Source organism: Mytilus californianus, unplaced genomic scaffold, assembly GCF_021869535.1.
Source record: "Mytilus californianus isolate M0D057914Y unplaced genomic scaffold, xbMytCali1.0.p SCAF_9, whole genome shotgun sequence".
Taxonomy (NCBI): domain Eukaryota; kingdom Metazoa; phylum Mollusca; class Bivalvia; order Mytilida; family Mytilidae; genus Mytilus; species Mytilus californianus.
This window is the reverse complement of record NW_026262745.1, coordinates 27646362-27658366: the sequence shown is the minus strand read 5'-3', so window position 1 is coordinate 27658366 and position 12005 is coordinate 27646362. Positions and strand designations below refer to the sequence as shown.

At 30.5% G+C, this 12005-nt stretch overlaps 1 protein-coding gene across 20 annotated transcripts in view; it reads left to right on the top strand.

Moving 5' to 3' along the window:
* The window catches only part of LOC127716233 (neurobeachin-like), a 237747-nt gene that overhangs the window by 51669 nt on the left and 174073 nt on the right, over positions 1-12005 (top strand). For 16 of the 20 annotated variants that reach the window (XM_052222341.1, XM_052222343.1, XM_052222339.1 and 13 more), the window contains 9 exons: positions 556-709; positions 1593-1773; positions 2359-2540; positions 3035-3142; positions 3805-3958; positions 6194-6490; positions 7149-7352; positions 7810-7830; positions 10743-10886. In XM_052222341.1, coding sequence (XP_052078301.1) covers positions 556-709; positions 1593-1773; positions 2359-2540; positions 3035-3142; positions 3805-3958; positions 6194-6490; positions 7149-7352; positions 7810-7830; positions 10743-10886 — 1445 coding nt within the window. Of the gene's footprint in view, positions 1-555; positions 710-1592; positions 1774-2358; positions 2541-3034; positions 3143-3804; positions 3959-4854; positions 4897-6193; positions 6491-7148; positions 7353-7809; positions 7831-10742; positions 10887-12005 lie in introns of all 20 variants that reach the window. The other 4 variants (XM_052222340.1, XM_052222344.1, XM_052222345.1 and 1 more) reach the window with 4 other exon arrangements.

The window sequence follows — 12005 nt, the reverse complement described above, 5'->3', positions numbered from 1 at the left end:
TAAAACTATCACCTTGCGGTAACCCAGATGTTGTTGTCTCTACATATTATATTTCCATGAGGTTTTAAGACAACCGCAGCATACTTCGGTATCCATCTTGGTTACTCTACCAGCTTTTCCGTTAGAAGGTGTTGGTTCACTCGTCACAGATGCTACTTCAGGTTAAAATAGGTTTTAAATTATCTCATTTGTCAGCATCTAAACAAATACTTATTGAACTGAATTTTTAATTTATAACAGGCACATTACTTCTTTAATGCAAGCTAATTGATCAAGTTATTGACGTATTATTAACAAATGACATTATACATCTGTGTTATAACTTGTTTAAGATTTGTATGTGTGTATTGTTTTTTATTTACTGTATTCTGAGCTATAGATAGATTAAAAATTATTCATCAGGAATTGTAAAAAAAAGATTTGGTCACTACAAAAGTGAAATAAAATGTTTGAACTATGGATTTCATTTCATTACAGCAAACAACTCCATGAACATTGAATGTATGGATTTTTAATATTTATAGATTAAATATATTAACCTTTCTTCATTTGCAGCCATAGTACTAAAACTGTGATAGACTTTGTAAATGCTGGTGAGAACCATGTTTATGTTGTCAATGTGACACATATGATATCACAGCTGGCAGACAATTTAATCACTTCCTGTGGTGGATTACTTCCCTTGTTAGCTGCTTCTACTTCACCTAATGTAAGTAGTTATAGACTATATTTTTGTTAACAGCAACTCAGTTCAAAAGAATTGACATTCTTCTGATTTGGTATAAAAAAGTAATGTAAATATTGATAAGTTAGAATTACATGAGAATAAAAGATGTGTGATTGATTGATTGTTGGTTGCTTAATGTTCAGTGGCAAATATTTCATGCATATTCAGGAGTGAAATGTGAATAAGCCAGTAACTCAACATTAGTTTATAAAAATTAACCTTAAAGGTCAACTTATGACCTTCAATAATGCACAACAGGGCAAGCACAAAGATCATACAGCAAGTTCCAAGAGATAGAGTTGTGTATAAATTGAACAGAGATGGTGAATTTCTTTTAATCAAAGTGTTACTAAGAGTGAACTTAAAAAGATTAGGCATATAATATGGATTTTCTTTCAACTTAAATAATTTGTTCAGAATTTGGCAGTCTTCAAAACCTGTTCAGTCATTACATGTTTGACATTTCTTTTCATTAGCTGTGCTAGAAGAGAATGGTAGATGCAGTAAAATAATGTGCCTCTTGATTGTATGTTCTATTGACAGTTGGACAATAACTTTTTATCCTGCAGCCTTTGAAATAAAATCTCACAAGTAAAATTGGTCATAATGGATAGTTAAGGACTGAAAAAGCATCTTACTATTAATGTTTCTATGACAAAGATTACAGGATATATTCTAAGATTTAAAATTACATGCATATGGATATTTGTATTACACATATGAAGTCGAATGTAACCAGTATAGATAGATATGAATTCATTGATGCTATGGCTACTTCATTATTGTGTTAACCATTAAACCAAAATAAAGTTTAATCTTTTATACAATTTTATAAATTTAGAAACTTGTCTTTAACATGTTGTAGGGAGAAGTAGAGTTATTAGAACCTACCCAAGGTTTATCTATAGAACAAGCTGTATCCATACTGAATCGTGTGATGAACATGACAGATATCTTGGTATTTGCCAGTTCTACAAACTTTGCTGAGTTAGAACAAGAGAAGAATATGCCAACAGGAGGGATTCTGAGGCAGTGCCTAAGATTAGGTAACATTTCTTTCATATACACTCAACATGAATTTTAGTATTATATATGTAAATATATACAGAAGTATTTGTATTCAAATTTTGTGGGTTGTTCATGGATTGAGGAAAAAATGTATTTTCATAGATACTTAATTTTATGAGGGGCGTAAAGGGGGGTATCTGCACGAAAATTGCCATTTCACGATGAACGAATAATTAAAATTTTCTTGCACGTTGATCTTTTTACTGATTTCACGAAACACAGTGAATAACGAACCTTTTTCACGGCTGCACGTGAAATAAAAATGGCAAAACACGTTGCACGAAAATAACCCTTTACCATCCTCTTTTATGGTTTTGAAAAATTTTGCCTTCATGTCTTAAATAAATTTATATTTTGTTAAACCCTTAATGCATGGTTCATCTATACCCAAGATATCCTTAAAAATTAATATCCCATGAATAAACTGCAACAAGCTATTAAGTATCTAAAAAGAAATGAACTTTGACTCTTAACTGTAACCTGTTTTAAGATACATTATAAGAGAAATAAATAAATAATATACAACAAGTAACAAAGTCAAATGAATATTGAACTATTTTCAGTATGCACATCAACAGTTAGAAATTGCTTGGAATGTCGACATAGACAGGCCCCAAAGACGCCAACTAGTGCCTCAACACCTTCAGAAAGATCAAGGTCAGGATCGATGAGAGGTCAGAGCCAGGTTGTTAATGGAGTTGACCCCATACAAGCTCTTATCATGGCATCACATCCTACAGAAAAGGTAAGCAACAAATTCTTACATCTGTCTGATTTATTATTGGTTAAAATTGAGAATGGGTTTTCTATTGTCCAATAGCAAATATTACATCCATGTTCAAGAAGTTACTATTATTGAACATAAAGGTAATGAAAATTACAAAAAATGGAAGACTTAATTTTGCACTATATATTTAGAAATAGAATACTTTCTTCTACGGTATAACTTTCTTTTTTTCACTAAACAAAATTTCTCTTTTCTCCGTGTTCCCACTGTCTGTATCACTCTGTTCATCAGCTCTTCATAAAATTGCATATCAGGGCTTTGTGACGTCAAATATGTTGACCTGGCCTTAATGACTTTGACCCAGACATATCACCGATGTCACAATGAATGAACTGACGTTGATAAGTGTGACCCGAACTTATTACATCATCTTCCAGTTTGATGGTGAAACAAAGAAAAATACTTGTTTCTATCATGCAAATACACAAATGAGATTGTTTCTTGTTTTTCAGAACATTGTAGAGAATCTGAATGAGAGTGTATCACCAATAAAGGATTATGATAGACTACTACAAGACATGGATATTAACAGACTAAGGGCAGTTGTTTATAGAGATGTGGTGAGTTTTGATTGGAGTTTACTTTCCTTTTTTGTAATGGTTACTATGATAATTGATTTGAAATTTAAATTATGGATGCTTAAATCAAATATTACCTTAAAAAGACAAGTTTATATATAGCAAAAAACTTAGAATAAGTAGAGGCATAAAAGTGTTCACTTGATAAAATTAATCTTTACTTTTTCACAAATTAATTTCACAATTTTTGGCAAAAAATTAATTGCAACATGTTTGAAGAACATTGAACATAAAAAAAAATTATTTGGGATTCTGTTTTTACAGGTTTGTTGAAAATTTTTATGTGTAATACATTGATATAGTGAAAAGTATTGTATAAGTTAATATTGGAAATCAAACAATGATTTAAGGAAGTTAATTTTCTCACTTATGATCTATTTAAATCATAGCCAGTCAGGTGAAATTGATTGACTAATAAATTTGGTATAACATAGAAGGTAACAGAGAAACCCAGATTATATTATATCCTAAAACATTATCAAATTCTAGAGACTAACATCAAAGACGTACACGAACATGGTCAAGAAAATTAACTCAAGATGACTCGGGGTTGATTTTTGTAAATCATCTGAAGTGTTTCAGAAATTAAAGATAGAAAAAAATTTAATTGATCATTTTACTAGTTAGTGTGTCTATTTAACAAGGAGGAAACGAAACAAGCACAGTTCCTAGCATTGGCTATTGTTTACTTCACCTCTGTGTTAATGGTGTCCAAGTATAGAGATATCCTGGAACCACCAAGTCCAGCTGCCACGCCCACTTCTAGTACACACAGACAGTCTTTTACTTCTCACTCTGGTAAGTCAAACTTGACAATCAATATGTGCACGTCAATACAGATATGAAAACATTTTTAGTTCAACAAAAGATTAAATTAAGCACAGTTTAAATCAAAATTGCTCATGTGCCATACTTGACAGGCAAAGCTTTTAGGTAGAGTTACCTGATTAAAGATGTTTTTTAATTGGATAAATTTGATTTCATCAACTCAAAATTTGATGTTTTTAGAATCTACAAGACTAGTATGGGTAATTTAATTGTTCGTACCCCAAAACGTGAAAAGCATCACATCTTTGGTTGAATTTCCATGGTTTACAAGGGTTTTAACCAATCACAACATTCTAGTGTATGCTTTTGAAAATATAACCCTTATGAAATGGTGAATTATATCAAAAGATTATGTAACAATCTAAATTGAGTCAACCATTTGCAAGAACATTTGTTAAAGTTTTCAAAACCATGTTCTACTACTAGATTCGTTATAACTTTACTTGAGTAAGCATGTTGAAATTTAGATAAATAGGTATTGTGAGTGTAGAAATATACCAAGTAGCAATATACTGCAAGCAATAGACAATAATTTTAAGTACTAATCCATCTATACTGATAAGTCAAGTCTATTTTGTTGTTTACATGTAAAATAAAAAAAATTCTGTTGATCTAAAATAGATTGTTATTGAATAAAAATTGAACCTAAATAAAAAAAAGGTATTAATTTTGTGGTTCACCAAACAGACATTAAGTCCTTGTTCTTTTTACAAGCTCAAAAATCATATTCAGTTATTAAAATTAGTAGAAATCCAAATTGCAATAAACTAGATTTCTGTTGTAACAATGGAAAAATATGAAAAAGTAGAAGTTAAATTGTTTTATGTACTGAAAATTCTGTTTATTGGTAACTTTTAATAACTTAGTGCTCATAGAAATTGAGAAGCTGGCAAGTGCAGAAAGAAAAGGTAATTTTAAAGTATATTTTAGGATGTGGATCGACTAATACATGGAATCTATAGCTTGATATAAAATGACATAACATGCTAGCTGTGCAAACCAATAATTATGTTAGAATGTCTCATCATTTATTCAGATATCACTATTGATAATTTTACTTCTATAAATATTTTTGAAAGATATTTTTATGCTATGCCTTAAATAATTGAGTGCATTGTGTTTTCAAGTCTGTGCGTCAGTCTTTCCATCTGTTTGTCTGTCCCTCATTAGGTTAAAGTTTTGAGTTAAGGTGGTTACCATGAAGTTGTTGTCCTAAGTACACATGTTTATTATGATGTAAACTTTTAAAAATACATTCCAAATTAGGGATTTGACCCAACTTTTGCGGCTCAGTGAACATAAAAATGTATATGTGTGGAGAGGGCATGGTGTCCAGTGAACATAGTTTCTTGTTTCTCTGGCTAGGGCTGTTCCATTTAAACATACATGGTACCCAGGGAAGGCACTTTAAAAATGGGGTAACCACCTATACAGGCAAATTCAGATTTCACTTGCATTTCCACTATGCAAAAACATAGATGACACCCACCCATAGTTGAGATTTGGAAGTGCTTTCCCTGGGTCCCATGAATGTTTTTATGGAACAGCCCTTATGCAATATTATTCAATTGGTCATACAGACTTGGAAAATTGTTTTCTGGACTTTTGCTCCATTACTTAAATTATTTACATAAATTCTCTTTCGTAATTTTATTTTGTTTACTAGGATTTCTCTTTTTAAAAGCATATGTAAACATAATGATTGGATTACCAGCTTACATATCATTTTCAGTGTACTTAGTGTGTTTCTTATTCATATATAATTATGATACTCAGATATTTAACTGAGTCTCTCAAATTGATATTTTTGCACATTTTTCAATGTTAATATATACAGGGATTTAGTGAAAAAGATTTATAGAAGTCAAATGAACTTGTTATACTTTGCCTCATATAATTAGAACTTCAAGGGGAGAAGATCATTGATGTATTAAAGATTTCTGCTTTGAGCTTCTCTTAAATCTTCTCTTTTTTTATCTACAAAAGTTAAATGAAAATTATTCTTGGAAACTCAATAATGTTTCTTTTTACATACCGTATATAGCATGTATATGCTAGCCAGTAATCAGATCAGTGTACAGCTTTTACTGCATTAATTATAGTATTTGGCTTTTTTCTTTAATTTATGAGAAATTTTGATTCTTCTACAATTTCTTGTGAGTTATAGAAGAACATGCTGATTGAATTTAATTTAATATTCCTCAGCTACTGGACTCCTTCAAAACTTGCGTCCTCTTTTAAATCCCCCGAATGGTGATTCTCCAAAAACTGGTCTTCTGGGAAAAACAGACAATAAAACTCCAACTGACCTTGACCTTCAAACAAAGGAATCCTCATCAACCTTATCCAGTATCTCTGTTAAAAGTGACCTTGAAGTTACGGAAGATGGTAGTGTTCTAGCCAGTATGGCTGCTGGGGACTTAGTAGTTGAAAATGAAGAAAAGACAGATTCTAATATGGAGCATGATAATATGACTGAAAATTTAGATAAGAGGGCTGAAGGTTAAAATTTGTTGTCAGATGTTGTTTCATATAATCTCTTATTTTAACCATCTGTTTATTTTTTTCCAGATGTAGAAAAACATGTGTTGGTTAATTTCACTTTTGATTTATTTTTGTCATTATCATTTATCTTTTCATTTGACATTTGTACTTTCCTTTTTTCTTTGACACAGGTGACATTTCTGCAATAACTTCTTGCTAATTTTTATTTACTCTTCTTTAAGTGTATTTTTATATATGTTATTTTTTGTTTACGATACACATTTTGTGTATTTGGAAATTTTCATAATAAAATTTTAAGAAGTAAGACCATAAAAAAGTTTTTCTTTGTTTCTTATAAAAATTATAATTTGTTTATACAAAATACTTGAACTAATGGTATATACAACTTGGTGAATTATGTTGACAGCAATGTGATTAAGAAGAGAAAGTGTTCTAGGAAATAAAGAACTCAAGATCAATTCAAGAAATAGAAATTTATCCCCAATTTCAATAAACATGGTAAATTTTTAAAGTAGGACAGCATTACAAATGTTTTAAAAATTATTGCTGACAGTGGACATTTTATTTAAAATAGCTTACGGTTGATACAAAATATAATCAACAAAAATTATTTGAGATTAGCAGTACTTAATTGTCTTTAATATTTTTATGCTAGGGGATGAAAATGGAGACGACGAAGAAGAAGAAGAAGATGATGAAGAAGAGGAAGAAACTGAAGAAAGTGAACAGGAAGAGGAAGTTAAGGATGATCAGACAGGGGAGACAATTCCAGAGACAGCTACAGAATCAGAAGATAAAACTGAGGAGCCACATGAGAAGACGAAGATTAAAGCTGATATTCATATTGATGATACAACAGGTATATACTATTTTTGAAATGGATATTAATAAAAAGTGATGTGGGGTCTACATTAATGAGACAGTAACCCAATGACAAAAGTAACTGAAAGTCATCTAGAGGTCTACATATAATCTTCATCAGCAGAATACAATATGTAATATAATGAAAAGTAAAAAACTCCTCAAATATTACAGTGACAATTATAATGTAGTTGAAAAAATGCAATTCAGTGACTGTTTAACATGTCATATGTATAGCAACCTACACCAGATTTTAAATTGTTTTATCTTTTTCTTCTATACTGGGTTATTTTATTCTGATAACTTTAAATTGATGCTTAAAAGTGTTGAATGTGATGTTTGCTTTTAACATTGAAAAAGCACAAAGATATTTTACAAATATTCAAAGCAATATCAGAAGCTTGTTGTGCTTTTTAAACAGCTTACAGCATTTAGTTTCTATTTTTATGTTGCAGCTGTTGTTAAACCTTCAGAAAGTAAGAAAAGTGATTGTTATTAAGATTTCATACTAAATGTATAAAAATTCTCCTCCCACATTGAGTGTAATAAAATCCTTGCATCCTTTATCATATACCTTTGTATTGTCATTCCTTAACCCTTACAAACCCTGGAATATATTTTTGAGGATGTTTAAAATAATTACAGTTTATTTAGTATGATATCTCCTTCACCTGAAGTATTTTATGTTTTGTTAAGTATGCATGTGCTTGTTTGTTATATTTAACCTGTTGGTTGAAGCAACCTTATCTATGTTGGTGTTATGTTTTGGTTTTTTTAATGCTGGATAAATGTTTGTTGTATAGACCAAAACAGAATACACAGTTATGCATGTTTTTGATACATTATTCTTACATAATTTAATTTTGGATGTAATGCGTCTTCCGATTGGCTGACGTTGTTTTGTTTATCAGCTCATAGACATAATTTTGTCATATGACCGCGACGTCATCAACGTTTTTTCATGATTTACTCCGGTTTAAAATGGAATTAAGAATTAAATTATAAGAAATGACTGTAATATTTTTTCTGTCTAATCGAAATAACATAAAAAATGTGGTGCACACTTTAAAATAACCCGCTACGCGGGTTATTCAGTGTTCACAGCATTTTTGATGTTATTTCTTCATAGACGGACAAAATATTACAGTAATTCCTTAAATAATATAAAGACTTTGACTTAATATCGAAATAGACACTTTGAGAAGGTGAACTTATATAAATAAAGGATATTCATTTGAAAACATTTTGAATTATGTATGTTTTTATGGTGTCATTAAGTCTGCTTTTCAGCATGAATGGCCTCCTGCAGCTGTCAGCATTACCAGGGTACTAACATGATATATTTGTTCTACCCAATTATATCTCAATTAATTAATTTGCATATCATTTTTAGAAAATAAAGGATTATAAATGTTTCATTCACTAGAATGAGAATAACACGATGTCCTTGTGAACTAGAATGAGAATAACACGATGTCATTGTGAAGATTATTATTTACCTTTACATTATTTTGCATATACAGTAAAAAAATATTCAGAATGCTTTAATTTCTTATAATTTGTTTTTCAAACTAATAATTTTACCTAATCCATATTAAGTTATTTTTATTCAATATCAAATTATAACTGATAAATTTAAAAGTTAAACACTTCATAACAAATTTCTTGTTTCTTTTCAATGCATTGATTAAAATAAACTGGTATCTGCTTGAATGAAATGATACAAAAAAGTAAAAGACAACCGTAAACCAGCTTACGATGTGTAAATTACAAAACGTAATCGGTTATTATTCGTTCCGTTTCCGTGTTTCATACTGACAAATATGTTTTATATTAGCTTAAAACCCTTCAAACATTAATGTTATAGATATATTAAACACTGTTTTATATAAAAATGGAACTGTTTTACTTTCAAAGTCGTATTATAGTGATATCTATGATGTACGGATTTCGACTCTCACTGTTTTTTTTCTTCTTTTACACATGCTATTCAAACTTCCGGTTTAAACATACACAAGTTTCTAAATTGTTTTTGATGTGATTTAGACTTATTTTAACAATCATGAAGTGTTCTTGAATCATTTACAAGCAGTTTCAGCTTCTGTTTGATGAAGGAAAACAGGTTTTTCCAAAAAAATACAGCAAACGACCATGTGGTGCACACTTTAAAATAACCCGCTACGCGGGTTATTCAGTGTTCACAGCATTTTTGATGTTATTTCTTCATAGACGGACAAAATATTACAGTAATTCCTTAAATAATATAAAGACTTTGACTTAATATCGAAATAGACACTTTGAGAAGGTGAACTTATATAAATAAAGGATATTCATTTGAAAACATTTTGAATTATGTATGTTTTTATGGTGTCATTAAGTCTGCTTTTCAGCATGAATGGCCTCCTGCAGCTGTCAGCATTACCAGGGTACTAACATGATATATTTGTTCTACCCAATTATATCTCAATTAATTAATTTGCATATCATTTTTAGAAAATAAAGGATTATAAATGTTTCATTCACTAGAATGAGAATAACACGATGTCCTTGTGAACTAGAATGAGAATAACACGATGTCATTGTGAAGATTATTATTTACCTTTACATTATTTTGCATATACAGTAAAAAAATATTCAGAATGCTTTAATTTCTTATAATTTGTTTTCCATTGCCATAATTTGAGTTTGTTATTTCATTAACCTACAATGTTGGAGGGTACCAAGGGCAATATTAACATTCCATCATAAACCAACCAAGTATAACTTGTTATACATACCGCTTGGCTTCAAACAAAGTTTTCTGAACAATTTTTATTTTTTTAAGATAATTGATTTAAAAAGGAGATGTATAATTCATCACTACATTCTAGTATTTATCTTTTATCAGACTTGCTTGGACAACATGTTTAAATTTGGTTATTCAAATAAAAATATCAACCAGTTACACCTCCGACATTGGAGGCAAGGGAAATAACTCAAAATACATCAATGATAAACTGTCTATTCTGCTAACTGTGCTGCTATGTCAATGCTAAGATGCTATTTTTTGTTTGCCAAAAATACATAGGTCCATGATGTTGCATTACATTAAAGGTAATTAAAGTCATTGCAGGAATGGAGGTCAAAACCACACATGAGAAATCGCAGTAAACAAAAGTTTTGTAAATTATTCTTCATTTGACAGTATTCTAGCCAAACTCAGAAAAAGTAGAAAGGAAAGTGTCTCCTTTATTGTTTTCAAGGAGAATAATCAAATGATTGAAGTAAAATATTATTAAATTAACTGTTGTCTAGCTAACAAAGTTAGCAAAGTCTACAAAATCTGTGTCCCCTTGATTTTAAGAAATTTTAAATTTGCAGTTGTAAAAACATCCAGCCAATTTTTCAGATGATGAAACTGAATCTCAGAGTGCAGATCAGAGTCATGAGTCTATAGAACCATCAGATGAACCAGTGACAGAAAAGGAGGAAGACAGAGGGGCAGCTGAAGGGGGTCAGACTGAAGAAGATAAGACTGATGTTAAAGAAAATGGTGAGCTTGTATTGTTTATTTTTTACTAATGTTTGGTAGTGTTTTAATTAGTACAGGTCACATTCCATGAAATGTCCTCTTGATTTCAAAATTTTTTATCTCGCCTGGGACAAAAGTCGCGAAAAGCAAGACATAGGGATTGCTTTTCCAGGGACTCCTGCTCCGGCTAAGGCGTCAACAATTGTTAAGATTTCTGCTTAAGCTAGTTTGATAGGAACTACTTGTGATAGATCATTGATATTTACTATGAAGTTGCATTACTATCAGTACATATCAGTTTGACGACTATTTCGAGGCCCTGCCCCCTAGTCATGGTCCAGTGACTTTGAATTAATAAGCAATTTTCAATGTTAAGTTTTCCGCTTAAGTTAGTTTGATAGGATCTACTTGTGATAGATCAATAATATTTTGTATGTAGTTGCATTACTATCAGTACATATCAATTTGACAACTATTTTGAGGCCTTGCCCCCTAGGACATGGTCCAGTGACTTTGAATTAATTTCAAATTTTCAATGTTAATTTTTTCTGCTTAAGTTATATTGGTAGGAACTACTTGCAGTGAACAACAATATTTTTCTATAAAGTTACATTACTGTCTGTACATCTCAGTTTGTCGACCATTTTCAGGCCCTGCCCACTAAACCATAGTCCAGTGACTGAAATGATAAGCAATGTTGCTGTCGATCAGATTGTCTTTTTCTGAATTTTATGCTGATAAATGAGACATATCTCTGTGTCAACAGTTTATTTTGACTTGGTGTTACTCTGTTATCAATAAAAAAAACCCATTAAACTAACATTTGAAGGGATGTGATGGTACCTTGGATCATACAAAAAACTGTAATACACAGTTTATAAGTCTGGTTGACATTGACTATTTTGCTGTCTTGTGGTCACTAAAAGTATTGTTATGTTTACATCTTAACCAAATTTTAACTTTTAATTATGTTAAAGGCTGATTTCTTTTAACAATTCTGACAAAATTCAAATCATATAAAGTATACCAAAAGATATTTAACACTTATTAAGTTAGGGAATATAGTTAGAAGAAACTCATGAGTACCTTGGTTGGCATGTAATATCAAAGTACATGTAATATAATACCAAATAGGGTAAC